General features: G+C 51.6%; 1 protein-coding gene across 2 annotated transcripts; it reads right to left on the reverse strand.

Moving 5' to 3' along the window:
* Positions 1-1,393: 1,393 nt before the first annotated feature.
* Positions 1,394-12,185, reverse strand: STARD5 (StAR related lipid transfer domain containing 5). 2 transcript variants are annotated; one of them, XM_028496312.1, is made up of 7 exons: positions 12,043-12,185; positions 11,329-11,378; positions 10,843-10,975; positions 7,659-7,776; positions 6,721-6,814; positions 3,900-4,031; positions 1,394-2,081 (listed from the first exon to the last, which is right to left on the reverse strand). In XM_028496312.1, the coding sequence occupies exons 1-7, from the start codon at positions 12,139-12,141 to the stop codon at positions 1,934-1,936; spliced, it is 774 nt and encodes a 257-aa protein (XP_028352113.1). In that variant the 5' UTR covers positions 12,142-12,185; the 3' UTR covers positions 1,394-1,933. The 2 variants fall into 2 exon arrangements, with proteins under 2 accessions (XP_028352113.1, XP_007115256.1); XM_007115194.3 differs by lacking the exon at positions 3,900-4,031.
* Positions 12,186-13,352: the final 1,167 nt, after the last annotated feature.

Here is a 13,352-nt window from a genome sequence, read left to right on the forward strand (position 1 = left end):
TCGTTCCTGGCTTTGTGCAGCATCTCACTGACTCACCATCATCATCTCATGTGCATGGACTCTTAAGCAGGCTACCCCAGGACTGGTATTCATGCCCCCAGATTTTCTTTAAAGACAGGAAGCCAAAGCACAGGAGTGTTAAGTGACTGTCCGAGGGCATCATTTCTAACTGGCAGGGATGGGGGACCACTTGCACGTTTTCTGACTCTTGGTCCAGTGCTCAAAGCAGTTTAACCCACTGCCAGCAGATGCACGTAGGAGCAGTGCAGGTGCAGTCCATGCAGTGGGCCCAGTGAGACGTGTTCTTGGGAGGCTGACCTCCCCTCCTGGCCAGATGGGGCAGCACAGGTGGCTCCATCTTGGTTAGACCACCACCTTCCTGGGTGTCCTGGGCTGGCGTGCCCAGAATTGGCTGGGTTTGGGAGATCAAATTGTGATGAGTTGATACAGAACGACGTCTGGCACAAGGTAAGGACCCATTAAGTACTTGGCGAGTGAATGAATGAAATCTAAGCACATGTAAGAGTCCTGTGAAGATTTCTTGATGAGAAGAGGCAGTCAGGTGGATGATCTTCACGGCATGACTGTGGGATCTGCAGCTGCATTAGAGCCCAGAAAGGCGGCTTGCTAACCCCCCGACACTGAGCTTTCGCATTTTAAAGCTTGCTCAGACCTCGGCACATTCAGAAGACAGGCACCCCAGGGTTCAAAGGTGGGGAAGCAAGATACTCTGATACAAGGGGAATGTTTTCCATCTGGAGGCGCAAAGGCTGAGGACTCTGGAAATTTCCTGCACAGGGTGCTAGTAACCTGAGAAACTGCAATACGAGCGCACTCTGGTCAAACACGTGGGGCCTCCCTCACCAGCAAGTTGGTGGGCCCATGGAGGAGCTTGTGAGGGAATGTTGGAGAATTCCACACAGGACTGTGTGGCCCTGACCGGAGAGAAGGAAAGGGAGTCGTGTGGCTGCTGAAGCCCCTTCCAGGTGGCAAGGCCGTGCTCCCTGGTTCTGATGATGCACCGGGCTGGGCATAGCCTGTTCGGGGTCGTTTCATCTTGCAGCGGGGCCTGGGGGGGATTTTAGCCAGCACTGCTGGGGGTGGGGCATCTGCTCTTCCGTCCTTCCCGCTGACAGCAGTACGGGCTCCCCAGGTCCCGGAGGTCAGAGGACTCCTGCTCCATCTTCTATAACACAACACAAGAACAGGCAAATGTCCAGGGGAGAGGAGGCTCTCCTCCAGGTTCCCCTTGTAGGTGCCCTGAGCCCAGAATCAATTCTAGAGCGCTGCCTGGGCAGATTCAAACGGCCTGGTTTCCCTGGGGCGCCTGAAAGTTAACTCATGCAGGGGAAAAAGAGAGAAAAATGATTTGAATAGAAGAGACAACAAAAGGAGTATTCAAAGTGTTTTTTCCTGAACGCTTATCTCATTTTTTAAGCATCATTTTGCCAAGCTGATGTCTTTTAAGGGGGAGTCTGGCACGGTATCAGAAACACACATCCGGGGATCTGTGGCACAGGACTGAGAGCTCGAATGCTACCAAGGGGCTGAGCCAGGCTTTCGGGATTGATGGTGATTCTTCTCAACAAACGGGGAAACATGGTCTCTGAGAGTGATCGGCACAGAAAGGCTCTGGACCCGAGAGCATCGCACGGTGCCCGGGCAGAGTCCCTGTCCGGTGGTCGGGGGGCTTGGGGGGCAACCTGCTGGAGGAGGGGTGCCTGGGTGACGGCAGCCCCGCCCAAGTGGAAGGAGGAGCAGGAGGGGCCGGGGCTGTCTCTGGCTGATGTCCCTGGAGATGAACTGGTCATTGGTGGGTTCCACAGGTAGAGCGGTTCCAAAGGAGCCCGCGTTCTCCCAGGCTCTCCAGCTGCGTCCCAACAATGGCAGCTCCGCACGTGTCATGGCAGTTCTCGGCCCACCAGCCAGGATGTCAGCCGTAGAATTTCTTCACTGCTTTCTGGAGGTTGGTGTAAAACCCGGCCATGCTGTGGGGAAAGAAGGAGTCCACCACGCCCTGCGGAAGGTAACCGCTGAGGTCGGTCTGGAAGAACGTGATCAGGTTGGTCTTGTCGGGCTCCCTGTGAAAGCAAGGCCAGGGCTGTCATGTGTCTGGAGCAGAGAGCCCGCCCAGGGAATGAATGGTCCAGACCCAGGGGTTTCGCTGGGTTCACTGCCCAGGGCGTCCCTCTGGACCTGCTTCTTTTCAGGATGGAAGCGGGTCCTCTCGTGGATGCTTCCATGGCCCCGCCAGGCCGTTGAGCGAGGATGACCCCCCACTTCCAGCCCAGGAAGGTCATTCGTTCCCTGTGCCTGATTCACTGGGCCAAGGCTTTCAGAGAACTCACTCCTGTACCGGGTCCTGGGAGGAACAGACACAATGCTGCCCTCTGTCCATCTAAGGCAGCAATTCTCCAAATGGTCTGGCAGCCCCTGGGGGTTCCAGACACCCTTTCAAGGGGTCTGCAAGGTCAGAGCTATTTTCATCACAGCACTAAGATGTGATTTGCCTTTTTCACTCCCATTCTCTCAGCGTGTACTTCACTCTCACAAATTTTCTCTTGGCCAGGACCATGAAGGCATGGGCTTCGTGGAGACCACTGAGCATTTTATTTGAATGGAGCTGTCAACAGCTTCCGGGGCAGGTTTCCAGAGGCTACATGAGGTGTGATATCACAACAGACTGAATGCAGAAGCACATATGAGCTTCTGTTAAACCTGACATTAAAGAGATTTCCCAAAATGTCAAACAGGGCCACTCTTCACTATTTTTCCTCTTTTGAAAAATATGGTTACTTTTCACAAAAATATTTATGTGAACATATAATACACGTATTATCGTTATTTTAAAATAAATGTTTTTTAAATGTCCCAGTTTTAATTTCAAATATAGTAAATACTGATGGATATAATCCACATGAACAAAAGCCCTTTGATGCCCTGAATAATATTTAAGAGTGTAATGGAGCCTCAGACCAAAAATGTGAGAATGGCTGACTTAGAGACCTGACACATAACTTGCGCACATGTGAAGGGGCTTCGGCTGCGGGATGGCAGAAGCCCCGAGGGAGGCCACAACATGGAACATGGCACAGACCTGTGCTGAAGTCGAGAGGCAGGGTCCGGTCACCAACCTAGCAACTCAGCGGACCTCCCTGGGCTGCAGTCGTAGTGGCCTCACGCTCAGGGGCACAAGGGCAGGGAAGCCCACCAGCGAGAGTCAGATTCAGCGAGGGGCACGCACGGGAGGAGATGGGACCCGACTTGGTAGGGACAAGGGGTCCTCAGTGTCACGAACTTCCCAACTGCCAGGACAACAAAGGCACGGGCTTTGCGGAGACCGTTTGGCGTTTCATTTGAATGGAGCTGTCAGCAGCCTCAGAGTCTCATCAGGAACCCCATGGAGCATTGCACCTGCCCATCAAGTGTTTCCTGACATCCTGGAGGTCAAGGGCTGAGAAGTGGAGACCCTTTAGAACCTTGCCCTCCCTCCCAGATGCACAGACGGGGCCGGGGGCCAGCAGATGAATGACAGTGCAGGACGGTGCTGGCTGGGCAGGCTTCTCTCCTCTGCTCACGCCTTCTCTGCACAGAGCCTGAACTCGGGGCAGGGGTGGGCGGGGCACAGACTGCCTTCCATCCCAAAGCCTCAGCATCATCGGACTCTCTTCCTTGCTCACCAACCCCCAGCCCCTCCACCTTTGCTGGGACCTTGTCTCTTCTCTCTGCTCCTCCTCCCCGGGCTCACTCAAGCCCTCATACTTCTCAGTGCTGTCCTCTTTGGCCTGAACAGGTGAGGGAGAAAGTCTGCCCAGTGACCCTGCTTTCCGCCGGGTGAGGACGGGGCTTGGTAGGAGGTAAACACGCAACAGGCCGGGTGGAAGAGGCAAACTCGGTACCTTATAGAGTGGTCACGGTGAAGAGTGCTTCTCGCTGGGACATCATTAACAAAGCGGGCAAAGAGAGATGTTGGAATCACCTGGTCTCCCCATGGAGAAGGCTGGGCTAGATAACGGCGTCCACCACTGGTCCTTGTTGTAAGGATTCGTGAGATAACACGTGCAGAGCACTCAGCAGACTCGCTGGGCGCAGAGCAGGGCTGCATTCACGATGTGATTATGCTGCTGCTACCAACGCCAGCCCCCACGCCTGGAGGACAACCAGAACCTGACAGCTCTGCCCTGTCCGCTGCAGCCTCTCGACTCAGACACCACCATCCCTCACCTCTAATTAGGCCCCTTGCTATGGCTCACAACCTCGCCCACTCCAGAGGCATCACAGCACTGGACACCCAGCTCAGAGCACATCCTGCTCCAGACTCCCCACCAGCTCCCCATTCGATTCCGAGGACAGCGCCCACGACTCCAAGGTGTGGGCCCTGCTACCTTGGTGACCGGGTCTCCCTGCCCTTCCCCCTGCTCACTGCCATCTGGCACAATGGCCTCCATGCCATTCCCTAAATGCCCCTTGCCTGCCCCCACCTCAGGGACTTTGGACCTGCTTATCCCTCTGCCAGGAACGCACTCCCCCCAGCCCCCCTTCCATCCCCAAGGCTCCCTGTTCTGTGCTTTGGTCAAACATCCTGTCAGGGGGGCCTTTGGTGACGCCCCAGATGTCTAGCTCCCCCATCCCTCCCTGGCACCTTTATCTGGTTTCAGTTTTCTCCAAATCATTTAAAATCTGATCATTACAAGCGTGTACATCTGATATAATTATGCTGCTTGTGTTTTGTCTGTCTACCCTGCTCCCACTAGAATCTAAGTTCCAAGAAGGTTTATCTGTTTTGAGGGGTCAATTCTAGATTAAGAGCATAGATTTTGGAGTCAGATGCTATAGCTTGACCAGCTCCTGGCTGTGTGATCTTGAGTAAGTTAGATAACCTCTCTGTGCCCAGAGTCCTCATATAAAAAATGAAGGTAATAACAGTACCTTAGAATTGTTATAAGAATAAAAATGAGTTAAATTATAAAATATAAAGAATAGAAGAGTGCCTGACACACAGGAGTGATGTATAAACATTTGCTGCTGTTCCTGTCACGATTAGCATCATTTCTTGAATCCATAGCACCTAGAACAGGCCTATATTCATAGAGTGATGGGAACCATCATTGCCATAGGTTTCAGATCCACATAAAATGCTTTCAAGCGAGCTGAGTCAAAACCTCCACACTAGGGACTTCCCTGGTAGTCCAGGGGTTAAGACCCCACGTTTCCACTGCAGCGGAGGCGGGCTGGTCGGGGAACTAAGATTCTGCATGCTGTGCGGTGCAGCCAAAAGATAAAACAACGAGAAATATATATATATGGAACACATCGGGAAGAAATATTTGTAACATATATAATAAAAAATGTTTTTAAAATGTCTTAAGAAAAAAACCTCCACACTAGCTGGGTTTTGTGGGATCTTTCTGGCTCTAAGTGACCCAGCTACAAAGTCTGTGCAATCAACTCTTGCTATCTGGAATGAGGCATAATGATACTCATCAAATTGTGTGTTTTCCCCAAGGAAGATATCCATAGAATTCAGCCCCTAAGGGGAAAGTGCTCTGACTCTTATTCTGAAAATTCCTGTGTGTGTGTGTGTGTGTGTGTGTGTGTGTGTGTGTGTGTGTGTGTGTGTGTGTGTGTGCGCGCGCGCGCGCGAGCACGGTGAGGGGAGCTGTGTTGGATTGCAGCTATGCTATTATTTTCAAACTCATAAAGTTTTGCTACGTTTAACAGAAGTCTGCCACAAGATGCATGAAAAGCCAACTTAGTCAAAAGTGTTATGTGGAGGTGTGGGATGTGGGTTTGAGGTACAATGCTATGGCACCAAAACCCTTCTCCTGGGGTTGTGCGGTGACAGCTTTGATGTTTCCCCTGCTGATGTCTGTTTGTGGGTTGCAGGGTGACAGGGACAGACCCTCAGGTACAGTTTCTTTCTTTGTCAACTTGAGTGGTTCCCAGGATAAACCAGTGACCTTCGGGTTATTATTACACGGAAAGCTCCTGGTAAAAACCTGGCCCTGGTGGTCCAGTGGTTAAGACTCCGCGCTTCCACTGCAAGGGGCGTGGGTTCGATCCCTGGTCAGGGAACTAAGATCCCACACGCTGCTCGGTGAGGCCAAAACCAAAAAACCAAAAAACCAAAAAGAACCTGGCCATGACCTGTGAGAAAATGGGGACAGAACCATTTCTGAGCTCAGTTCTGGGGCTGACTCATGGTACGCTCTGAGAATCGCCCTTCAGCTCCGAGCATCTCCACCTCATTCCTCGGTGAGGGGTGAAGAGAACTGTGTGGGATTCGGAGTGAGGACAGCTAAGCTCTTGGCTGCTCCAGGCTGGTGGAGAGCACTCAGAACACGGAGGAGAAGACTGGGTGCCCAGGGCCCGCATGGCCAGCCCGTGACCCTGCACAGACCACCTAACTTCCCCGAGCCTCAGTTTCCTCATTTGCTAAATGGCACCATGACATCTGTCCAGCTTGCCTGGGGCCGGAGGGAGGGTTTCCCACATCAGAAATAATGACACCTCCCCGCAATTCTTTCCCACGTGCCTAGAACTTTGGCGTGTTAACGTCACCAATGTGTATGTATAGGGTTCTGTAACATCAAGGCCTACAGAGTGGTGAGGCATTTTTATTACTGCAAATTATCATTAATGTTGCCCTTGAGTAGAATGTCCTCAGTTAAGCCACAGTTAGGTCTGGGAATATCATTCAATCCAAGAGGTTATCCTTACCCTGGCAGAGGTCCACAGAAGCAACCACAAGGATGGTTAAATCCTCTCACATAACCTGGCTTTGGGGGACATAACAGATGCTCCACACTGGTAGCTGGTAGACAGAGAAAGACGGTCAGTGAGCTACAACTTCGGGCAGTTGGGCCACTGCCGCTGAAGGGCCTTACCGGGCACCCACGGTGGGTACAGACCAGTCACCTGGAGCCCAGGCGTCAGAGGACGACCCTGCCACTTGGCCCTGAGCTCTTCCTACTGCCACCCCCCCCGTCCCTCACACACACGTTCACGCATACTCGTGCGCACACACACAGGCACACACTCACGTCCACAGCTTCCCCAAGCCTGCTGGAATATTAGAGAAAAGAACATTTCAGACTATGAGGCTCGGGGGCAGGAGAACGAAGGGACCCCTCTCAAATCGCAGCCAAGCGAGGTGTGGGTGGACACCCAATCTACCCCTATGTGGAAGATTAAGGGAGTGGCAGGCGCTGTGGCTTTCAGCGGGAGGCACCATAAAAAGTGCAGAGGCAGGAACTCTGCTCTTCGTGGGAAGCAGGGGAGCGGACAGCCCCACAGCCCTCTCGGGAAGGTGCCCCGTGGGTGCAGGGAATCACCGCACCCTGGGGTTCCCTGAAGCCAAACCGTACCCCGCATGTCTAGGCTACAAACTACGCGCCTCAGCAGGGATGAAAACGGGGTGCTGATGAAATCTGTGATTTATAATTAAAATTACTAGTGTGTGGACTCTCCCACCTCAGACTTCCCTGGCACAGAATCTTCCCAAACCTGACAAGGGGAGGCTGGCACAGAAAAAGGGACCCAGGCTGTGAGTGCTCCAGGGATTTCCAGCTGGTCGGCTTTCCTTGAAGAGCTGGGCGGGTGTGGAGGAGACAGAGCCCAGCATCCCACGAAGGCTTTGCAGCAGCCCTGTCACTCACCATTGGAACTGACAGTCCCATCCTCATATGTCTTGACCAGCACCAGGTCCACAAAGTCTCTGGGAGAGATGAGCTTCATGACGGCCGAGGGGGTGGTGGTTCTGCTGACGCACTGTGTCTGTCAGAGCGAAGGGGGATCCAGTTGCGTCTGATGGCCGCGCATCTGCTCCCCGCCCCAACTCGACTCGGAGCTCATCCACCCTGTCCCAATACCCCAGGGTCTGGAAAATGGGAATAGCACTGACAGCAGGGTGGCGCTGTGACCTGGAGGGTCTAGAATGAACTTTCCTGGATGTGCCAAGGGTCATGGCAACACACCCAGCTTGTAGAGTCTAGGGTTGTGACACGGGCTGCCCATGGCTGATCAGGACCACTCTGAGCTTATGTCTCAAAAGATCATGAGAGTTGCCATTAATTGAACACGTAGTAAGAGCCTGGCTGGACAAAGCTCTCAGTGGTCCTTTGCAACTGAGAAATAGGTTTCATGAACCCATTTGACAGATGAGGAAACTGAGGCTTGGAGAGATGAAGGAATTCACCACAAAGCTCAGGGTGGAGATGAGGCTTGAATAGGGCCAGGAGTAGGGTGAGGCAAGAGAGGCCATTCCTTCCTAAGGCCGACCCGGTACTTGCCTAACCCTGAGAGTAGTGCCTCCTTAAATGTGTGTCCTGGGCAGCTTTCTGGTTTCTCCCAGCCCCAGCCCTGGGAGGGAGCACCCCTTGAACTGCACTCCATCTCAGAATATCCCACCAGGTCCATTCTCCCACTTTACAAGCCAAGGGCCCTTCAAACCCACCCCACGCTTTATCCCATGATTCCCCTCCTCCAGCGGGACCCCAGTCCTTTCCAGGTCACAAGGTACAGGTCAGGCCCGAGGATGGGACAGTCCTGGGGAGACCTCTGGGGAGCAGGAGAGAAGGTCTCTTGCCTCTTTCGCTATTAAGACTAGGGGCACCGTGTGTTGCTGAGAAAACTCTGACCCTGGGTATGAGTCTTCCAGGTGGGCGTGCAATCCCTGGGGGCACTTGAGAACTTTCCAGTGGGCTCTGGGAGCACTGGGAATCAGTTTCCAGATGGCTCATCCTCCATGTGTCCTTCCTAGAATGACCTGCCTGAGAACAGCCTGCACCTTCATGCAGGTTTCCCTTTCCCACTTGAAAAAGGTGCCACATACCCCACCCATCTGGAATCTTCCAATCATACACTGTCCTAGGGTGTAAAATCCCCCAGGGGGCCAAAGGGACACTGAGGGATGCTGATATCAATATTTAGCCAAGGAACTGCACACTGGAGTTAGAATTTCCATGTTCTCCCCTCTCTTGAAGCATATATTCTTTTTAAAGGCCAAAGCTTGTTGCTAGAAACAAGGTAATTTTGCCTTTTCTGAATTCTAGTAGTTTGTAGTAGGAATGGCAGAAGTGATGAGATTTAAAAAAAAAATAACTATACAAAATGAAGAGGACATATTGGTAAGAAATGCTGAAAGCGGCAGCATGTGTTATAACTGCCACAAACTTGTGGCATGGCTCTGTATCTCATCCATCCATCCATCCATCCATCTACTATCTATCAATCTCAGAATTAGGATATTTGAGATTTGTCAAAATCATGCTGTCATTCTGTTATTACATTTCCATTATGTTTCAAAGGGCATTAACCCATGTTTCCTCAACTTCAAGCATTTGTGTATAATTATTTGTATACTATCTTCACAATTTTTTCCTATCTCTGGTAGCACCTATCCTGTTATTCACTTAATATTTTTATCTAAATGTGCTCACTTTTTAAAACTTAAACTTATTTTAAAAAGGAAGCTATTTAACTACTGGAAATGAAAAAAAGGTACCACTTGGCATAAATAAAAGACAACTGCAAATATATATATATATATATATATATATATATATATGTGTGTGTGTATACATATACACACACACAAGGGATTTTTGGGTTCTAATTCTGAGGCTGAGGCCAGCTGTCTGTTTGTTATAATGGAGATTCGCAAGTGTTAAACAGGTGTCAAAGGCACATTAGCGCCTATCCCAGACTTTTCCCTTCAAGTTATCAGAGAGATTGAAGATTTGAAATGGGGTGACCTCGCTATGTGTGATTCAATTTCAGCTTTGACTGTTAAAGACCTAATACACTGTATCACCTAGTGCCCTAACATTATGTGCCCCACCCTTCAGGAAACACTGACATAATTTGTGATAATGAACTGAAATGTGAATTCTTGGTCAAGGTTAAGAACACTTGGGTCCTACGGATTGACCCGTAAAGAACTATGGCTTGAGGTTTCACAGCACCATCTACAGAAACACCCAAGAGGGTACCATGTTCACAGATGTCAAAATCAAGGCACCATTCAAATCAGAAAAAGCTGGCAACATTTCCCCAGGGCAACTTTTTAATTTGTTTTGGCGATGTTTTGTGTTTCTTTTTCTCCTTAACTTCTATAATCAAAAGGAGGTGGATACTTAATACTACAGAGGATCCCAGGGCAGGACAGACTAGATCTTTGCTGTCCAACATGGTAGCCACTAGTTCCATGTGGCTATTTAAATTTACATCGAGTCATGAAAATTAAATAAAATTAACAATTTATTTCTTCAAACTAGACACCTTTCAAATGCTCTGTGGCCACGTGGGGCTAGTGGCTACCGTATTGAACAGCGCTGTTGTAGAATATTTCCATCATAGCAGAAAGTTCTCCTGGGCAGCGCTAGAGTAGATACCACACATTTTACCAACGGAGCAACTGTCATCCAGCATCTGCCACCTGGCACGGCGTTACAGCTGGCAGAGAATTCCGACTCTTTGGCCAGGACTCAGTTCATTACCATGGTCCCAGTAACGGGCAATATTTCAAACTAGAGCTGATGTGTCCAATCCAGGCACTGCTTCAGCAACCTCAGAGCTCATGTTCACTCTGCACTCCTGCTTTCATCATCCGCTGCTACGTTCTCTCAGCTCTGTTTAGGGCAGCTCTACCTCTCTGGGTCTCATTGTTACCCACCTGTACCTGGGCCGAGGCTGGGTTTGAGTGTCAAGCAGTGGGCAACCTGTTTGCTGGGCATCAGGGGCTCACAGTGTACTCCTCTTACCTAAAGGTGTCACTGACCCCCCGCAGAGGGAACAGAGTCAAGTTTCTGTCTAGCGATAACAGTGCTTGGAAAGACTTACATCAGTGATGCTTTCGATAATTTCAAAACTGTTCACATTCTCATCCCACTTATCTCGTAGGGTCCCAGCAAGTGGCTTCACACAGTCCCACACCTGCTCTGGTGTCCCATTCACAATGCCTTCTCCTCGGTACCTGGAGCACAAAGAGGAATGGGACCCCAAGGCATCAAACTTGTTTATCCTGGGATTACATACAAGGACTAGAAGTCATGTCTGTCACTGTTCTTTAAGACAGCCTTGCAGAGAAGGGGCTGACGTTTACCAGCCCACCTCCCCTCAGGCCTGCAGAAATGGACGGACGGCAAGCTTTCACAAGAATATAGTTTGAGGAAATGATGCAGTGAAACACGGAAACTTTTCCGGAAGATAACTGGCAAGTTGATTCCAGGTGCTAGGGTTGACTGGAGTCTCTTAGGAAGCAAACCCACAGAAACGGCAGGAAAGGTGTGGCACCTTTGACAAGCTTTGAACAAGGGGTGCACTTACAGGTTCCCTGGAAACTCCACAGATGGCCTCCAGGAAACTGAAACTCCATTCTGTCAAAAGGCACAGAATCGCAAAATTTTAGAGCTGGAAGGGCCCTTGGGAGATCACCAGGCCCAATCCCCTGTTTTACGGAAGAAAAGTCGAGAGCCCCAAGAGATGCAGATCTCCAAGGTACCCAATTGACATGTAGCAGAGTGGGGGCTGGTCTAGGACAAAGCTGCCCCAGGAGGATGTGACAAAGGGATCTTACGTGGCTGACCTGAAGAGCGCTGGGGAGTTTTCAAACCACCTTAAAAACCACCATGCATCTTGTTTCCTCGGGCAATTTAGGTCTGTTTGTTAAAAATCCTATGTGTCCAGGAAGTATCACCACCCTCCTGGGAAGGCAGAGAGGGGCTCCTGCTCGGAGGAAAGGACGAAAGCCTTTGCAGCCTGGTGCTTCCGGTTCCATCCTAACCATTTACCAGCCAGGTGACCTTGGCCAAGTCTTTCAAAGAAACGGACGGATACTTATCTCCCGGGGGGGTCATTGTGTGCAAAACAGGCCCGATATTTTTTTAAGGAAACAACCCCCAGTGCAATCTCCTCCTCAGGCTAGCTCCGGAGGATGGAACGCAGAAAACCTCCAGGAGAGGAGCAGCCTGGGGGCTTCTGGAACCCCGGCCCCAGGGAGCAAAGGCCCCTCGACCCCTTCCTGCCCAGCTCCTCACTCACGCCTTTCCGGCAAATCTTCCATCCTGACTCGTCTCGCCGGTACTGGAGCATTTTCTCCGCCACCGCTTCGCTTATCTGCGCGGCCAGCGCCGGGTCCATTGAGCCGAGAGCTGCGCGAGGTTGCTGGGGACCAGGTGCGGTGTGCGGTGGCGGCCGGGCACTTAGCTATGGGGGGCCGGAAAGCCCGGGCCCGCAGAGGAGCCCGGAGTCCCGCCCCCAGCCCCGCCCCCGCTCTAGGATTGGCCTAGACCATCAGACAGACGCTGCTCCTCTCTGAGATTGGCGGGGCCGGAGATCACCGGCCGGTCACTGCAGGACGCCCTCCGCCCCGACGGGTCCAAGGCGCGCCCCGCACGGTCCTGCACGACCTGCTTTTCGCCTGTCCCAGCTCAGGGAGGGGCTCTGGGACTCCGGAACTTGAGAAGGCCAGTGGTGGAGAGCCAAGTGGGCCGGGCCAGGTCGTGGGCAACGTCGTAGACTTGTATAAGGAGCGTGGACTTCTGTCTTGAATGCACAGAGGCTTTCAGCCAGGCGGGACGATGGAGAAATTTCCATCCGAAATACCTTTCTAGGGCGGCTGTTGCAGGGGTGCAAGAGGGAATAAGTGTAGAGACTGGGAGGCCCGTTAGGAAGCTGCAGCGATAGTGGGAGAGATGGGGGTGGCCTGGAGCAGGGGCTGGGTGGGTGGTGGGGTTGGAGAGAAGAGGACCCCTCGTAAAGTGCTTAGAAGGTAGAACGTAGAGATCTCTGTGACAGATGGTGGAGGCCAGAGGAGCAGGAAGCATCGTGACTCCCACCTTCTGGCTTGAGCCACGGGTGGCTTACCTGAGCTGGGGACAAGACAGGCTGGAGGGGGAACATGGTGCGTTCAGTTCTGGGCATGTTCAGTTGGAGGTGCCTGAAAGACCTCTATGTGATGTCCGGGAGACAGTGGGATACGCTGGCATCTGGGAGAGAGCTGGGCTCCAGATAAGAGGTCGCAGGGTTCTGTGCTTCTGGGTGGCATCTACCTTGGAGGGTGAGTGGGGCGGTCACATCCCTCCAGCCTCCTATCCTATCCTCCTCTTCAGCGCTATAACCAACTAAATATTTGAAAAGGTCAACACTGAGATCAGTTTGTATTTTCTGTTGTGTGTGCTTATTATTTCATTTAAAGGTTTGAAAAAAAATGGTGTAAAGAAAATGACTACTTGAAACCCCTTTTTGGAAGATGTGATGGGCTTCCAGGTGTTAAGAAGCCGGATGGGGAATTAGGGAGTCCAAGTTCTAGACCTGGTTTCACCCACACTTTGCCATGTGCTTGGAGCAAG

Source organism: Physeter macrocephalus, chromosome 11 (genome assembly GCF_002837175.3).
Source record: "Physeter macrocephalus isolate SW-GA chromosome 11, ASM283717v5, whole genome shotgun sequence".
NCBI classification, from domain to species: domain Eukaryota; kingdom Metazoa; phylum Chordata; class Mammalia; order Artiodactyla; family Physeteridae; genus Physeter; species Physeter macrocephalus.

Coding starts and splice junctions, on each gene's coding strand:
- STARD5 (XM_028496312.1), bottom strand. CDS start 12,141: ATGGACCCGGCGCTGGCCGCGCAGATAAGCGAAGCGGTGGCGGAGAAA. Junction 10,976..11,328: donor GTGGAGTTTCCAGGGAACCT/GTAAGTGCACCC, acceptor TTTGTGCTCCAG/GTACCGAGGAGAAGGCATTG. Junction 7,777..10,842: donor TTATCGAAAGCATCACTGAT/GTAAGTCTTTCC, acceptor TCGCTCTGACAG/ACACAGTGCGTCAGCAGAAC.